Source organism: Gossypium raimondii, unplaced genomic scaffold, assembly GCF_025698545.1.
Source record: "Gossypium raimondii isolate GPD5lz unplaced genomic scaffold, ASM2569854v1 Contig00263, whole genome shotgun sequence".
Classification (NCBI taxonomy): Eukaryota; Viridiplantae; Streptophyta; class Magnoliopsida; order Malvales; family Malvaceae; genus Gossypium; species Gossypium raimondii.
In genome coordinates this window covers 16,271-35,217 of record NW_026291363.1, presented here as the reverse complement: position 1 = coordinate 35,217, position 18,947 = coordinate 16,271, and the positions used below count along the sequence as shown (strand labels likewise).

At 33.7% G+C, this 18,947-nt stretch overlaps 1 protein-coding gene across 1 annotated transcript; it reads right to left on the bottom strand.

Annotated features, from left to right (window-relative positions):
- Positions 1-11,992: 11,992 nt before the first annotated feature.
- LOC105773466 (uncharacterized) lies at positions 11,993-15,475 on the bottom strand. The gene is made up of 5 exons (XM_012595413.2): positions 15,102-15,475; positions 14,321-14,462; positions 13,385-13,611; positions 12,452-12,625; positions 11,993-12,282 (listed from the first exon to the last, which is right to left on the bottom strand). The coding sequence occupies exons 1-5, from the start codon at positions 15,282-15,284 to the stop codon at positions 12,196-12,198; spliced, it is 813 nt and encodes a 270-aa protein (XP_012450867.2). The 5' UTR covers positions 15,285-15,475; the 3' UTR covers positions 11,993-12,195.
- Between the last annotated feature and the right edge of the window lie 3,472 nt (positions 15,476-18,947).

Here is an 18,947-nt window from a genome sequence, read left to right as displayed (position 1 = left end):
CATTTAAAACAAAAAAGAAGAAAAAGAAGAGATGAAAAGCTTAACAACATTTTGAAGTTTCATCATTCCAATTTTATCTACTATATTTAAATTTAACCTTAAAATCTTAGAATTGTTCATCAGTCAACCGCCAAGCAATCAAAAAAAAAATACTAATGTATACTTTAGAATTACTTAAAATACTTTAAAGCAGCAACTAAATATCAAAGTAGCGTTTTACAACTAAACAAGTAATTCCTCATTACAAAAATCAAAGTAATTCCTAAAACGTAGAAGAATCAAAGTAATTCTTCATTATAAGCATCAAAGTATCATACCACTACATCTATTGATATTCTTACAAAATATTAATCAAAGTATCCTACAATTCCCTATACCAAAACTAAACATACTGTTCATTTTTTCTCTTTTCCCATCTGTCATGTGTCGTGTTAAACTTCAAATTAAAAATATCAAGAATGATGTAATAGAGTATAGTGGGAGTATGCTCAAGTTTTGGTCACTATGATTATTAGGTCCAAAAGTAGAGTTTTGAGTTTCCCAAAAGCATTAAAGAAGCAATTGGATGTAATAGTTATAAAGGATGGGTTTTGTGATGAAAACAAGTGCTTAATGTTAAAGCAAACAAAAATGTGCAAAAAAGGGAGAGTGTCAAATACTTGTGCGAATGAAAAAATGAAATGGAAATTTTGGGATTGAGTAAAGCGGCGTAAGGAAACAGGTAATGTGCTATTAGCATCTCTTCCTCACAAATCAATGCATTTTATTTTCATTTATGCTGACTAAAATGCACACACCATAAACCATTTTGCAAGCATAGAATATTATCCATCGTCCTTTTTGTCTTTTATTACCTTATTTTTTTTAATCAGGCAAGTGTTGGCAAAGGATCAAAATGATCCTGAGGAAATGAACCAGTCAACTTTAAATGCTATATATGGAAACGTGAAATGGACTAATCAAGAAAGCTTATGAGCTTTCTATCCTTTGTGACATCAAAATTTCATGTTCTCACCATCCGGTCGTGTTAATCATTTTTCAGGCAAGAAAAGATACTCTTTATTAATCGCACCCCATTTTACAACTATCATATTTTTTTTCAACTCTTTTTTCTTATTACTCGACAGGATGAATAATTCTAGAATTTTAAGGTTAAATCTAAATGTTGTAGATGAATTTACAAATAAAACTTAAAAGTATAACTACAACTAAACAAAAAGCAACCACTAAATTAACCTCATTGTTGTAGACCCAATTCCCCCTTTTATCGCAGACCAATAAACCAAAAAAATATAAAAATCAACAAGGAAAATACAGAAAGTTGTAGACCACTAAACCAAGAAAGCTGCAACCACAGAAAGCTTTAAAAATTCTAATATGAACAAGAAATAGAACTCTACTCGGAACTTTAAGCTATAATAAATACATAAATCAATAAAAATTAATAACACAAACCCATCAAAGTAAAACGACCAAACTAACATGGTAAAGAACGAAAATAACCACTCAAAATCAAATCTAAAGCAGAAAAATTTCTGCTTTAGACAAATTTCTGAATGAAATATCATTTTAGTGAGGCAATTCACTCTCTTTATTCTCCAAAGCTCAAATTGACTTATCTTCAACAAGTGGCGTCAATCTGACTTTGTTCCGAACTTATCACCATTGGTCTGGCGTTCTTCATACCGTAGGTTCCTATTTTGCTAAATAGAGGGTCTCGGTTTTATCCCAAATCCTTTCTTTCTTTGAAACCTTAAGCCCCGGGTCCTTATTTGCTAATAAGGGTTCGACTTGTTTTCATTGAAATATCCAGCAAACAACACTCCATCAAACTCCCTTGTTTCCCCAAAGCCATTTAATTTTAAACACCAAGACTTGAATTTATTTTAAAGCCGACACTACCTAATTTCGATCGGGAAATATTACGACTCGTTATTTCATACGAAACGAGCTCGTATCATCTGTCTTATTCGATTGTTGATGGAAACCTTGTTGATGAATTGTCCTTTAGAAGTGATCTGAATTTTGATGTGGTTACTTGCCATCCTTTGATTGATGATAATATATTTGCGTGGGATGATGGCAAGAAGAATAACACTTTTGGAAATTGCGATGCTGATGAGTTTGTTAGTGAAATAATAATTATTCGGCATTTGCAAGATAAGAAGACATATAAGCCATTCCATCAGCTTGATTTGGGTAAAATATGCACTCATTGATCTTTTGTGAGAAACTACTTTGTATAAACAAGAATGTGGGTATGAGATTTGAAACATATGAATGTTTGAAAACATGCATGTCTTTGATTTGTTTGTTTGATATGACGATGACATGTAAAATGGTTAGTGCACTTAAAGTTGAAGATGGTGTCTCAAATCTGCTTTGTTATCCAAATTCTGCATTTTTGAGCAAAATTGACCGACTGAAATTTAGATTACATGATCATTTGGATGAGTTCTCGATGTATTTTGATTATAATTCCAATTTGATTATGATGCATGCTCTATTGTCGAGTATGGAGATCCATTTTGAAAAGGTTAATTCAAGCAAGGAATTTCGACTACTCTACATCGTAGAGGAGCGAAGGTTTTGTTAAGCGGCGAGGTAAAATGAACTTTATTTTTCACTCAAAAGGTAAGCCTCCGAAATTTTTAAAATATTTTTGTTTTCCTCGGATGGTAATAACAATCTTGTTCGTGAATTGGTTTTGAAAGATACTTTGATTGTGATATGGTTAATTGTTTTGCAACAATTGAACACGATCTATCTATTTTAATGTTGACAAAAGATTCTTGTTTCGATAATTGTGTTGATGTAATTGTAATAGAATCGATAGTCAATCGTCTAATGCAGTATGATTGTGCAACTTCGAGAACCATGTAAATATTTTTCATTACATTTTGTGATGCCTATGTACATATTTTGACTCATTACTCGGGATCAATTATAGCTTGTGTAATCAATTTAAGATGTATGCACGCCGAAATCTATTCGATTTTGTTTCGAACATTTTTCATGGCCTTGTCGAGTAAACTAGTTCGCTTGCATGGTAATCTGAATCCAATAGCCTGCATTACATTTGTCTTGTTATACTTGAATTACAAATTTGTTTACACTACTTTTTGCTAACTCATGGATATTTTTTAGTTGCTTCAATTGCCATTCGTTCCATTTGATCGAGGAAAGATGAGTAAGCGGAGTTATGATCGAATGAACCAACGGCTCGACTTGAGGACAAGTCGTTCTAAAGAAGGGGGGAATGATACGACCTCGCCCTGGAATCATCCTTGGCTCAACCCTGGCGAGGCTCGACATTTTCACAAGCTCGTCCCATTCAATTGGTGGATTCTAGCTCATTGAGCTAGAATGCAATTTATTTAATTAAGATTGCATTTATTTTTGCTGGAATAAATAAGTTGTTTGTTAGTTAAATTAGTTAATTAAATAAGTTAATTAATTTGTTTAAAAATCGGATATATTAATTTCCATGTTAAATATGTTTTATTTGTTTTAATGCATGCTTTAATTTGTCTTAAGCCTAATTAATGTGTTTTGTCATAGTTAATCTTTGTTGTTTAATGTGTCCGGGACGAATTTAATTAGTCTTGCTACAACCGAATTTAATGATGTCTTAAATGATGTCCAAATGAAGTTAATTATAGTTCTTGAATTAAATGTGCCTTAGTTGCGAATTATTGATGTTTTCATTAGTTTCAAATTAATTGATGAAGCATATTTATTGATCAAATTGCTGCCAATTTAATTTGTCTTAAGATGCTGATTTTTAATGAGCAGATATTAATGACCGAATTTAATTATTTGTCTACAGGTTTAATGGCTTGGACGGCATTTAAGGAAGTGGATGTTGGCCGAATTTATTGTACAGGAAGACATGCATTAAAGATGTTGTTCTACATGCAAGGAACGGCATTAAAGGAGTTGCTTGTGCTTTTTCATGTGGCCATTTAATGGACGAAATTAAAGAAGCTGCTTGCTGATTTAATGTGCAGCAAAGCCATGAATTAAATGAGACTTAGTTCTTTTCTAAACACCTTTTTCGTGCACAGCAAAGGATACATGAATGTGGAGTTGTATTCAAGATGAATTTAGGCTGCTGATTGCTATTCTCCAAGCACCTTTTCGTGGAGACAAAGAACTTGATTGTTCACATTAAATCTGGCCGCCCATTCCATTTTCCCAAGTAAAAGATGCATTCGGCTATGCATGTATTTTGAAGGTGACTATTCGATTATGGCTGCACATACACAAAGGCTGTTTATTATTGAATTCAAATTTTACAGCAAGATGTGCATACATGTGGCAACAACTAGGAGCTTTAATTTCCAGCCTTAATTTCATTCAGCCGAACCTTGCTATGGTAGTTTAATGATTTTTATTTTTTTTTTTTTATTTATTTTTTTTGTTTTTAAGTTAGATATTGACTATTCAGCTAGCCTAAGCTTTGGCTATAAATAGTTGATTAATTTCATTTGTAAAGGACTTTTGACTTTTGATCATTTGAATGAACATTGTTCAAAGAGTGTGTTTTCTCCTCTCTAAATTCGTACGAGTTTCGATCTGACTTATCTAGCATGCTAGTGGCGTCTATCGTTCTCTTTTGAACTTATCACCTTGCTTTGGTGTGGCGTTCAACCCTTCTACAATTCCGCAATCCCACCTTGAACCGAATAGAAATCGGGGTGACACTTTTTAGTGTTGAATCGTTTCTGGTGTTTAAGCTCATTTATCCATTCCACCGACTATCCTAGATTTTACCCAACTATAATATCTTTTCACAAAACCGAGCCTTCATTTATCCAACTTCCATTTTTCTTATTTTTATCCTTAAATCGAGCCTACTACCCTTATAAATTTACCATCACCTTAGCCAACCTTTAAAACCATTTGAAAGCTTCTGCATCTTTAGCCTTATTTCATCCTATTTCCGATAACTCAACTATTCCTCGTCGACGATCGGGCAATTACGTGAAACGAGTCGATTAACTCGGGCCGGATCACATCACATATTGTACCAAAATCAACATTATTTCTTAATTAAATCTAAACTGAACTTGACCAATCTACTCTCATCTTTCTAACCTAAACTAATTCCATATCCATCTTTGATCGAACCTATTTGACTTCTCTGAATTCAATTACATTCCTTTTCTTTCACTTGAATCGTTATTTCTTAATTTAATTCTTCGTTTACGATCAGGAACTAAACGACTCAGATTCAACACTAAACCGAGGTCGTATCATTTGTGGTCGGCTTACAAAATTGATTTGGCTTGGTGGGTAATGATGTTGAAAATGGTAGGCTATCAAACAAAGAGGAGAAATGGAAAGGTTAAGTGTGGAAGGAAATGAATTTAGTACTTCGGGCAGCAAACAATGCTTTTACAAACTCAAAATGAATTTCAATCACTTTTTTTAATTCCGAAAAATATTTTTCTTCTTTTTTTCAATCTGAATACAAAAGGAAAAAATAAATTGAATACAAACTTTTTTTAAATTTTTTCGATTTTTTTAATTTTTTTGATTTTTTTCGATTTTTTTTACAATGCCGTAATGCCAATAACGTCAATTCTTACTCCGATTTAGCTAGCTCTGATACCAAATGATGTGACCTGGACTCGTTGATTAAACCGAGTCGTTCATGTGTCTGATCGTGAATTGGAGTAATATTAAGGTTTGTCGAAGATAGATTAAGAAAAAAGAGATAAAGGCTCAAATTTAGTTCATAAGAGGTTATGGAATGTATTGAGGTTGATAGGTGAACGAAAACCAAGTATTCAAGTTGAACCAACACAATATAAGTGTGTTAACCCGGGACTTATAGGAATACTTAGGTAGGTTAAATGTTGTATGAATGGAAAACGAATAAAATGGAACCTCGACCCGCTATCAAAGATGATAGGAACCTCGGTATAATTTGAACGCCACACTTTGGGTGCAAAGTGATAAGTTTAGAAAAGAAAGACAGGTTGACGCCACAAGGGTTACTTGATAAGTCAGACGAGTCTTTGGAGAACAATGAGAGTTGAAAACAAACTCACAAAATAATCAGATTTCATTTAAGGTTCAAAAGTATATTGTCTAACCCCAAAACAATACAAAGCAAACTATTTATAGCTAAATTCATAGGCTAGCCGAATGGACACTTGAGCAGCTAAAAAGTCAGCTTATTTTCAAAAAAAATGAATTGAAAATTTCATGTAGCTTCCTAGAACGTCCCTTGAAGCTTCCTTGAAGATTCCTAGCTTTGGAGACGTCAATGGACAGCCTTTTGATGTCTTCTAATAGCCTTGAATTAATGAGGTGATGGTTGAGCTGAAATGGCTGAACAGAATTGTTTAGATTGGCCTAAATTCGTCCAACTTGTGTGAAAGCTCTTATGGTTGCTTGGGGAGCTTAAAGGCCAACTTGGGGAAGAGAAATGAGCTACGTTGGGAGCTGAAAGGGACAAGCTAAGTTCAGCCAACAATTTGATGAGCTATTAAAATTTACGTTGATTAGCTGAAAAGTCTTGGAAGCTTTAATGAGCAGCTTTGGAGACTCCACCGGCCATGCAATGTGAAATTATGATTCACCCTTGCAATGCTCAAAGGGATGCTTTGAAACCAGAAGCCTATTTTCTTTAATTGCAAGTCCTCTTTAAATACTGCTCATTCATTCTCTCAATTAGGGATTTTTTTTAGTTTTCCCAGTAGGGCTAGGAAAGTAGTTAGAAGGTCTATATATATGGCTTGGCCAGCCACCCTTAAGAACACACTTGAAATCAGATTTTTATTGATTGAAAATCTCTTTGAGTTTTTCTTCAAGATTTTTCTCTTGAGTTTTCTTTAGAATTAGTTTTAACAATCTTTCGATTGTGGGAGCCATCTTCAGCCTTCTTCTTGCCGTGTTTCTACATTAGAGGGTAGATTGGAGCCGATTGAAGGGAGTTGTGAAATCTTTCGTGATTTCGAGGCTTCTTAGGACTTTCTTTATCTTTCTTACTGTTTATTTCTCTTTAAATTTTTCTGCTTGTGCCGAATTATTAATTAACTTTGTTTTATTGTTCTTGTTGCGTTTCAGCCATTCTCAAACTTCAAGATCTATTTTGGAAACATTCTTTGGCATCAGGAAACGCCCTTTATTCATATTTTTCCAGATTTCTTGCGCCCAAGTATTCTATTTTTCTATCTCGATTTGGGTCTCTTGATATTTGAGATTAATTTTCTATTTTCTGTTTCTGTTTCAGCCAAGTTGTTTATAGATCTCGTAGGACTTTCTCGTGACTTGACAAACTTGATCTTGGTCCGCGCACAACCTTCTATCACATATAGGTTCAAATAAAATTATAGAGTAAACAATACGCAATAATGATTCTATTATGCACCCTCACAGGATAGAATGATGGACTCCTAAGTGTTTCCCATCTAAGTTTTAATAACCCAAAGCATATTTCAATAACATTTCGCGCTGAAGCATGTTTCATATTGAAAAATTCTTCTAGAGCACTTGGCTAGTAACCCTGATGTCACTCATTCAAATGATATCTTTGTCCTCTAAAAGGCGCAAGAAATCTCTCACATTTTGTGTAACCAGCATCAACTAGATAATAACAACCTATAAAAAAGAAAAAAAAAACTATTTATCATTGTTAACTTTCCCAAAAAAGTATGATTTTAAAAATTAATTCTAATTCCTTAAATTCTACACCTTACCATGAGGAATGTTTAGTCCATGTCTCCTACTAATGGCATATCGAAGAACACTTCCATCAGCAACAGAACCTTCCCAACCAGGAAGAATATAAACAAAATGCATATCAGGTGTACAAACACCTAACATATTTTTTGCTATGTCACCTTTTCGCGTTCGATATCTAAATTTATCAACTTTTGGAACCCTAATCTTGATGTGGGTTCCATCTAAAACACTTAAGCAATTCTAGGTCACATGTATAAAACATTGAATTAAGATACTATATTTAAATCTAAATCAATTGAGTTATGTACGAGCTATATATGAAACTCACTCCAATACCTTGAACCATTTCCACCTTGGGCCTGTAGAATTAGCTATAATTGGCTTTGCCTTTTTAAATAACACATCTTGTAAGCGTATGACAACATTTAACACATAATGAAATGATCTGCTAATGGTTTCCTCGGACCTATTAAAATGATGCTTGATAACTCGATTTTTAAGGTGAAGAGAAATGATATGTAAAAACATTGCCACTTACTCATCAACAAGCACGTTCCTTGACGACTTTAATCCTCCTAAAGTTTGTAACATCTCACATAATTAAAAAAAAATTCCATTCATCCTAACTTGTTCAACACATGTCTCATCACTAGTATGCACAAGTCTTTTCACATAATCTCGTTGTGCATAAAAATTCAAAATATATTATCTAATCCTTGGTCTATAAGTATGTAGGCTAGAGACGACACCCAATGTAACTAAGAACCAACTCGCAACTGTACACATTTGCAACCATATTGTTAATGCAATACCAATTCTTTTTCACCTCTCACTTTGTACTATTAAAGGCAAACGAGCCATTACTGCAAGATGTTAAAGTGTTAGATATCTTTAAATAACATTATAAATTAATCTCAAAACAGAATGTGATGCATATATCTTTAAAGCACACCATGTAAAGCTAAAAGAATAACTAATTCGCTATTTTAATGTATTATATTATGCATTATAAATCGAGGTCTTTCATTTTAGTCTATCAAGCCAATAAATTCAATTCTCCTTTAACAATCACATATAGTTTTAGCAAATACTAATAAAAAGCACCATAATTATTAGCTTAACAATAATGTGGAGCTGTGGACAACTACAACTACATATTTCCTAAGAAGTATTGCTAGATTCAACTTGGTTGATATTTGGACTAGTTATAACATATTTCATTCACTATAGGTTTTAATAACTAAATTAAAAGACTCAACAATGCCAATTTGAACCTTGATTACTCTACTGGTTCTACACCAATTACTCAATTAAGTCTCTATTATAGAGTTGGCAATTTATGAACAGATGCTATATTTTTTTATTAAATTGTGTAAATATGATATAAAATTATCAAATATATTAATATTTAAACATTAATATGATATGTGTGAATTAACCCTAGATTTTATGTTCATCATGGTATAATTGTATGCTATTTTATGGTATTCATCGTTGTCTAATTGTTGTGATATATGTATATCCAAAATAAATAAAAATCATAAAGGATGTGTGAGTATGTATTATTTAAGAAATATTCTAATCGATTATAGATATTATAAAAATAATGTTTTTAAAATAAAAATATTTATATACATCAAAATAAAAATAAAAATAATTATAATATAGATAAAATAAAATTTAAATAATAGAACAAAATTTCAATAATGAAATTAATGTTATGTCTTAACTTGTAAAATATACAAAGCTAGAAATATGACATAAGTGCCACAAATAAGGATTAAAAAGGGGGATTGAATTGAATTTATTAATAGGAGTCGGTTGCAATTGTAATGTGCATTATACTTCTAAGGAGAAACTCGAGTTCAAACTTTAAAGATAGCATTGTTGAGAAGGAAAACCGTAAATCTTGAAAAAAAATAATTTAGTTATTAAAAACTGCAGTGAATGAAATATGTTGTAAGTAGTCCAAATATCAATCAAGTTGAATCTAAACCACTCATTGCGCAGAAAAAGACTCGGCAAAGACCAAATCTTCAAGTCTACTGCTAAATCAGTGGCTACCATTGCCAAGAAACTACCTAGAAAAAAAAAAGAAGGCCAAACATGTTCATGAAAATTAAAGAATCACATTTCTTTTCACCAACCATATTTTCACATAAATCTTTTTCCCTGCTTCTGCAGTAAATATGCTAAAAAAATTTTAAAAAGTAGAAACAAAGCCCCTTAAAAACTCACCAAAAATTAAGCAAATAGAATATTGTAGAATCTAGCTCCAAGATAGTCTCAAAATTGTTCTTAATCTACAACATTTAAAACAAAAAAGAAGAAAAAGAAGAGATGAAAAGCTTAACAACATTTTGAAGTTTCATCATTCCAATTTTATCTACTATATTTAAATTTAACCTTAAAATCTTAGAATTGTTCATCACCAACCGCCAAGCAATCAAAAAAAATACTAATGTATACTTTAGAATTACTTAAAATACTTTAAAGCAACAACTAAATATCAAAGTAGCGTTTTACAACTAAACAAGTAATTCCTCATTACAAAAATCAAAGTAATTCCTAAAAACGTAGAAGAATCAAAGTAATTCTTCATTATAAGCATCAAAGTATCATACCACTACATCTATTGATATTCTTACAAAATATTAATCAAAGTATCCTACAATTCCCTATACCAAAACTAAACATACTGTTCATTTTTTCTCTTTTCCCATCTGTCATGTGTCGTGTTAAACTTCAAATTAAAAATATCAAGAATGATGTAATAGAGTATAGTGGGAGTATGCTCAAGTTTTGGTCACTATGATTATTAGGTCCAAAAGTAGAGTTTTGAGTTTCCCAAAAGCATTAAAGAAGCAATTGGATGTAATAGTTATAAAGGATGGGTTTTTGTGATGAAAAACAAGTGCTTAATGTTAAAGCAAACAAAAATGTGCAAAAAAGGGAGAGTGTCAAATACTTGTGCGAATGAAAAAATGAAATGGAAATTTTGGGATTGAGTAAAGCGGCGTAAGGAAACAGGTAATGTGCTATTAGCATCTCTTCCTCACAAATCAATGCATTTTATTTTCATTTATGCTGACTAAAATGCACACACCATAAACCATTTTGCAAGCATAGAATATTATCCATCGTCCTTTTTGTCTTTTATTACCTTATTTTTTTTAATCAGGCAAGTGTTGGCAAAGGATCAAAATGATCCTGAGGAAATGAACCAGTCAACTTTAAATGCTATATATGGAAACGTAGAAATGGACTAATCAAGAAAGCTTATGAGCTTTCTATCCTTTGTGACATCAAAATTTCATGTTCTCACCATCCGGTCGTGTTAATCATTTTTCAGGCAAGAAAAGATACTCTTTATTAATCGCACCCCATTTTACAACTATCATATTTTTTTTCAACTCTTTTTTCTTATTACTCGACAGGATGAATAATTCTAGAATTTTAAGGTTAAATCTAAATGTTGTAGATGAATTTACAAATAAAACTTAAAAGTATAACTACAACTAAACAAAAAGCAACCACTAAATTAACCTCATTGTTGTAGACCCAATTCCCCCTTTTATCGCAGACCAATAAACCAAAAAAATATAAAAATCAACAAGGAAAATACAGAAAGTTGTAGACCACTAAACCAAGAAAGCTGCAACCACAGAAAGCTTTAAAAATTCTAATATGAACAAGAAATAGAACTCTACTCGGAACTTTAAGCTATAATAAATACATAAATCAATAAAAATTAATAACACAAACCCATCAAAGTAAAACGACCAAACTAACATGGTAAAGAACGAAAATAACCACTCAAAATCAAATCTAAAGCAGAAAAAAACTAGAAGAAAACATTGGAAAAAAATCAGCAAGAGTGTTTCAAAAACTAGAAGGGAAAAAAAATCAACGATAATTTTAGTAAACATCAACGCAGTATGACGTGATTCTAATGAAAGGCAAAAGCAAAAGAAGAAAGCAAGTAAGCAAGGGAGTAGGGAGCATGGTTTCAGAAAGGCTAGGGGCAAAAGTTGGAAATGAAAATAATAATAAAAAGAGAGAATTTTACCTGCGTTGAATTGCTATTAAGTTGTGAGGGAAAGGTTTAGAGATTCAATGTTTTCACGGAATAAAACTATTTTCAAAGCAAATGTAATAAACCTTTACAACCAACGCTTACAACCAAAAATAGCATTACAGTTCTATTCCATTAGATTCAACTAAACAATTAAATTACTGATTATAACTTTATTCCATTTCAACCCTATTCTATTTCAATAAACCAAACGTGCGGTGGTAGAATTAAAATAGATTCAATTTGAAATAGAAATATAAATCTGATAATTGTTGAACACATTATATTTCTGTACATAAGAAACTTAGGCAAACAGATTAAAAAACATTGTCAGTATATCACTATTGCCAAGTAATTCTATGATCATAAAACTAAACATTCCATCGCTATGCTTCCATGTTAACTTGGTTGCATCTTTACTTCTAGAAAATATCTGGGTGAAAACGCCCTGGGATGGAATTGCTTTGCTGTGCCTGCCTCAAATGCATCGTTAAGGCATAGTTATTTACCTGCAAAAACACATGATAGATTCGCCATTAATAGATAATATTATGACAAATTTATGCTTCTGTTTTTTTTTTTCACTATCTCAAAAATCATTAATATTCATCATCATCATTTACAACATTTTTTTTTGGAGTAAGAAAATCAAGCTGTAAAATGATTGTGATTTCTCACCTCTAGAGTTCGCAACTGCTCCTGATACTGAGAAACCAGCTGCTTCAAATGCTCCAACTCATTGTTTTTGTCCTGGTACTCCTTTTGGCGTTCATGATGGATAGCCACTGCACGTTTTAGAACCGTGTTTTCTTGAATCAACACTTGAATCTGTTCCTTCAACATCATATTCTCCTAACAACAAATTACAATCAAATCAACAAGGTGATGTTTACCAACTATTAAGCAACACAACAGATAACATAAATATTGAAACCCATGTTCAATTTCACAGATATGTCTAAAACCAAAAGCCAAAATTCGACACAACTATTAAATTTTACAACTGCACACCCAAAAAGCCAAAACAACAGTGTCCTTATAGTATTTGAAATTAGGAATTCTGGAATCAATATCTATCATATCATCTACTTCAAACCTGAACAGCACAGCTCCTCACATCAAACTTCCAACTTCCAGTTCAGAAACCATACTTCAAACCATTGTCTTTGATTTCACGTCTCAAAATCACTAAGGCACTTCAACTCGGAATCAAATACGAAAGTAACTTAGTTCAGTCATCCCCTAGACCGGTTTTAAACTCTTGGCTTTGTCTCTCAACTTTCACAATAACTAACTTTTAACCCCCTCCATAGAAATATTTAGCGATGAAAACTTTAGTTTATATAAGACTTTGCTTTATTTCCAGATTTCAGTTCAGTTACCAGTTTAGTTTCTGCTTGGGAAAATTGTTATGGGCCTTGGTTTTGTGTTTTTGTAGAGGCCAGGGTTGGGCATGATTTGAGACTAGAAATTAGGGCTGGGCAAGTGAACTTGTTCTTGAGACCACATGCCTAGTCTCAGCCCAAACCTGGTCCGTTCCATGACATGAGTGCCTATCATATACCTGAAAGCAGCTTTCTACAGGACCTAGAGGAGTTAAGAGATACATACCTTATGAAAACTTTGTGCTGCCTCCTTAGCAACATGTTCACTAATGGACTTCTCCAGAACCTCCAGCAATTTAGAGGCACGGGCTTTGGCATCATCCACACTTGAAGCACCCATCATCTCCCCCACAAACAAGTCCACCCATTCTGCACCATCAACAGGCAGAGTTTCAGGGGCCGATGGAATCTGAGCAGTAGTATCAGCAGCTTCTCCATTGTTGGTTACTGTACCTGCAGTTTCAACTACATACCTGAGTTTCCCTTGCCTTAAGTAAGAACTACCCATCTTAAAGCAGATGCCCCATTACACATAACACAACAGTTAAACATAAATGATTACTTTGGTGGCAGCAGGCTACAATTTGTTAAAAGTTAAATATATAAATTGTTCTACAGAAAATATTCTATTGAAATTGATTAACCACAATATATCTTTGGGCGCATATATAGCTAAGGACTAGGATATTGAACACGACTAAAATCTAAAAGAAATTTATCACTTCTTTCTCTCTTTCAAAAATCAATTTTTACTGATTTGTACAAGTACTGAAAGAAGAACAGGGAACTAGTGGTGAAAGGAATCTTCTAAACTAATTGCAAATCTTACAGTTTACAGACTCTTAGAAGCCCTATATGTTTTACTCCCGTGTAATTCAATATTTAGATTTAACCATTAGGCATATAACTATTTTAAGGACTAACAACACAGGCTAGAGTTGAATAGCAACAACTTAATGCAATAGGTTGATTGACACTAAAACTCTGTCGGTTTGTCATAGAAACAGTTCTGCATGATCAACCATCTATCAAAAATATATTAGAAGCCAAGTAAAACTCTTGATAGAAAAAATAACAACTAAACAAAATACAGATTGATTGTAAACTATAATAGCGATGCTAAATTACGAAAAAATCAAAATCGCAAGAAATAGAGGCATACCCTGCTCAGCAGTTGTACCCAGTTCCTCAACAGGACCCATCTTTTCCCCTGTAGCATCTGCAGCTCCTAAGTGAAGTTCTTGAAGCCTCTTGATAGTAGTGTCTATATTGTTGCCACATTCAAGTAGTACTCTCTCCAGAAGCTGAAAGGAATAAATTGTTAAATGTTCATAGAAGAGACAAATGGACCACAATTCAACAATCAACCATAATCTCTTGCTCAGCAACAGATTAGTAAAAGCAAACACTTTAAAAGCTAAGCCTCGAGTTTAGAAGACAAAAAGATGTTTTAACCAACTAAAACAAGCAGTCTTATATACACAACACAAATACTTTGTAAATTCACAAACTGATTTAACGTTTTGGAAAACTTTAGAACTCAACCAACTAAAACAAGCAAATCTCATATGCACAAATTTTTGTACATTCACAAAACTGGTTGGGCTGGCCGCATTCGTGGCTTCAATCCACACAATTGCACTTGTGGATCACCCAACATCAAAAAATAATTACAATATGCATTTTGCTTGCAGGATAAATCCAATGAATCAAAAGGATATGCAACCCAACGTAGGTTTAAAATATCGTTCTTTTATCCCTACTTTCAAATCTCAGCGTCCAAGCAGAATAACCAAAGAAAGGAATCTAGAAACATTACAGCTTTGCTATTAAATATAATAGAGAATAACTAGCAGCAATTGGTAATATCAAATAAAACTTACATTTCTGCATCAAATTAACGTAATCTACGAATAAAAATAAATAAAAAATAATCCATATACCTCGGGGTCCATATGAGGGAAGAGAGCTTGGAGGTGATCAAGGAGAGAAGGCGGCGGAGCAAAACGAACAGAAGAAGGAGATGAAGGCGAGCAGCGCCGGAGCTTCTTAGAGACAGAAGCCGATGGCGATGACGGGTTATCCTCGAAGAACGATCTCTTGCTCCCGCACACTGCCGCAGACATCCTTCGCTAGATCAAAGAAGAACTCTCTTTCTACCTCTATCTATGTTAATCCCTCACCTTCTTTCTATCTAATTTGGAAAGAGAAGTGGGGTTGTAGGGGGATGAGATTTCTGTTTGGTTGATGAGAAATTTGATGGGATTCTATTCGAAAGGCGTTGGCTTTGACTTGGCTTTGGGATATTAGGTTTTCTGATACGGGGTGGCTCGCGGACCAAGATCGAGTTGCCAAGTCACGAGAAACTCCTACGAAAGCTCTAAACGAACAGATCTGAAATTAAAACAAAGAACAAGATTAAACTAATCGGATCCGAATTAAATCCCCAAATTCAATTAAATGAACAAGAAGACACAAAGAACGAATGAATAGATGTTTTCGTAGTTCAAGAAGACAAAATCGAACTCCAAGATCAATTCTCCACAAGCCGAATCATTCAAGAACACTAAACAAAGAACGAATTAAATCAATCGGATCTTTAATAGAAAATTAGGGATTTGGGCGACAAAGGAAAAGAAAGAAATTAATGAAATTGAGCGAATTTGGAAGTAAAGAAAGAGTGCTAATATGTCAATAACTTGAATCGGCCAAGAATGCCCAAATTCCAGCAGCCTAATTTCACCCAACAAGAAGAAATAAAAAAAATGGCAAGAACCCTAAATTTTGGGGATTTTTGGATCGAATAGTTGCTGCCAATAAAAGGGATCGATTAAACGAAGAGTTCTTGGAGTTTAATCAAGGCTGAAACACAAACAAAAACAGCAAAGAAAATTAGAAGAAGAATCGGCACAAGCAATAATAAAGAAAATAAATTGAACAGCAAGGAATTAAAGAAAAGTCCTAAGAACCCTTGAATTCCCGAAAGAATTCACAAATTCCTTCAAACGGCTCTAATCTCCCCCAAAGAATATCGATGGCAAGAAGAAGGTTGAAGATGGCTCCCACAATCAAAAGATTGTTAAAACAACTTCTAAAGAAAACTCAAGAGAGAATTCTTGGAGAAAACCCCAAAGAAAATTCTGCACTCAACAAATCAAAAATTTGATAGAAAATAATAATAAGATGATTTTTACAAAGGGTGGCTGGCCAATGCTTATATAGGCCTCCAACAAATCCTAATCTCACAAGTAACTAATAAAAATTAAACCTAATTAATAAAATAACAAGGTAAATTCGGCCATGCACTTATATGGGTTGTTTTGGGCCGAATTTTACATGTAATGCTCCTAAAGATTAAAAAAATTAAATTAAACAAGTAAGATGTTTACAAATTGGGCCCTTTAACATTTTGGCCTGATTTTTCAACTAAGGATGAAGAAATTTCTTGATTGGGCTAAATTTTGGTTATTGGGCCTCGCCTTCAAGAATTTGGGCTCGTGATCCATATCCTACCAAAATTGGGTCGTTGACGCTCGTAATGGAGATCCAATGCGTTTTGGCTGCAAGATTTGGTTTCTTGGACCAAGATTTCCAAGATTTGAAATCTTGATTTTCTTGATTCTTGAAATCTCTTCGAACAGCAAAATTGGGCCAAGATTCGGTTTCTTGATTTTCTTGAAAACAAGAAAGTGAATCTTGATTTTCTTGTTCTCTCGTGTATGCATCTAAGGTCTTGCTAACAAGCTCTTGAATGGTCCCATTTAGTTTGGACCGCATTTGTCGGGCCTTTGATCTTGTTATTGGGCCTTGTGGCAATTTGAGCCCATCACGTTCTTGAACTTGGATTGGGCCTTTATGACTCGTATCATTCCCCCCTTCCTCAAAAAGATTCGTCCTCGAATCAAAAACCAAATGGGGACAAGTCACCACATTAAAGTAGAACTTACATTGTACTCACCGGGTAGATCAATTTTATAGGCATTATCGTTGATCCGCCGAGTACTTGGAAAGGCCCATCGCCCTTGGGTCCAACTTAGTCTTCCTTTTTGTAGGAAATCGTTCTTTCCTCAAATGGACCCAAACCCAATCTCCGGGTTCTAGTACAACCCGTTTAGCCTTTGTTTGCTTTGTTGGTGTTGGCGTCATTTGTTTTGGCTATTCATTGTCTAGCCTTCTCATGTAAGGATTTCACCAACTCACTTTACATTCGCCATCTAAATTAAGTAACATGTTCAAGAGGTAATGGCGCAAGATCAAAATCTTGTTAGTGGGTTAAAACCATAAACAAGTTCAAATGGGGAATAACCAGTTGTAGAATGAATAGATCTATTATATGCAAATTCAACGAATGGTAGGCATTCTTCCCAATTTCTAATGTTCTTTCCCACCATAGCTCGTAATAGAGTCCCTAAGATTCGATTAACTACTTGAGTTTGACCATCAGTTTGGGGTGACATGTAGTAGAATAAAGCAATTTAGTACCAAGCTTACCCCACAATACCTTCCAAAAGTGGCTAAGGAATTTGACATCTCTATCGAAACAATTGTTTTAGGGATGCCATGAAGTCTTACCACTTCTTTAAAGAATAAGTCGCCACATGTGTAGCATCATCTGCTTTGTGACAAGGAATAAAATGTGACATCTTTGAAAACACATCAACAACAACAAATATACTATCTCTTCCTTTTTTGTTCGAGGCAAACCTAAAATAAAATCCATGGATAAATCTACCCAAGGTGAAGTAGGAATCGGTGAGGAGTGTAAAGGCCATGAGGCATTACCTTAGATTTTCTTGTTTGCATGTAATGCACTTGGAACATACCTTTTCCACATCCTTCTTCATATGTGGCCAATGAAAGTGTTCGTGCAAGATATCTAGTGTCTTGGCCACTCCAAAATGTCCCATTAAACCTCCACCGGGCTTCATGAATCAATAAGTCTCTCATGGAACACTTTGGTATGCATAACCTGTTCATACGAAAAAGAAAGCCATCTACAAGATAAAATTTTTCAAAAGTAGTATGTCCACAATTCTTATAGATATGGCGAAATCAAGATATCAGCATCATATAATTCTTTAATGTGTTCAAACCCTAAGACTTTAGCATTCAATGTAGTCATTAAAGCATATCGTCGAGACAAAGCATCTGCAACTACATTATCTTTACTTGTTTTATATTGTATCACATAAGGAAATGTTTCAATGAATTCTACCCATCGGGCATGTCTTTTACTCAACTTACCTTGTCCCTTTAACCATTTAAGAGACTCATGATCTGTATGTATGACAAACTCATTAGGCAGCAAATAATGTTGCCATACTTGAAGTGCACGAACTAATGCCAATAGTTCTTTGTCATAAGTCGAGTAATTTAAGCGTGCACTGTTTAATTTCTCACTAAAATAAGCAATAGGTTGCTTATCTTGCATTAAAACGGCGCCGATTCCAATTCTCAAGCATCACACTCAAGTTCAAAAGTTTTAGCAAAATCGTAATTTAAGCAAAGGAGCGAACATAACTTAGCTTTTAGAGTTTGAAAGGCCTTTTCTTGGGTTTCACCCCATTTGAAACCCATGATTTCTTTATAACCTCTGTCAATGGGGCAGCAATAGTAGAGAAATCTTTCACAAATCGTCTATAAAACTAGCTAAACCATGGAAAGATCTCACCTCGATTCTCGATTTAGAGTCGGCCACTCCTTAATTGCCTTGACTTTGTCCTCGTCGACATGAATACCTTGAGCACTAACTATGAAACCTAAGAATATTAGTTTATCACAACAGAATG

What these genes read in the sequence shown, in the direction of transcription:
- LOC105773466 (XM_012595413.2), bottom strand. Translation starts at nt 15,284, where the DNA reads ATGTCTGCGGCAGTGTGCGGGAGCAAGAGATCGTTCTTCGAGGATAAC. An exon ending in GGGTACAACTGCTGAGCAGG is followed by an intron (nt 13,612 to 14,320) that starts GTATGCCTCTAT and finishes TTGAAACTGCAG; the next exon opens with GTACAGTAACCAACAATGGA. An exon ending in AGCAGTTGCGAACTCTAGAG is followed by an intron (nt 12,283 to 12,451) that starts GTGAGAAATCAC and finishes GTGTTTTTGCAG; the next exon opens with GTAAATAACTATGCCTTAAC.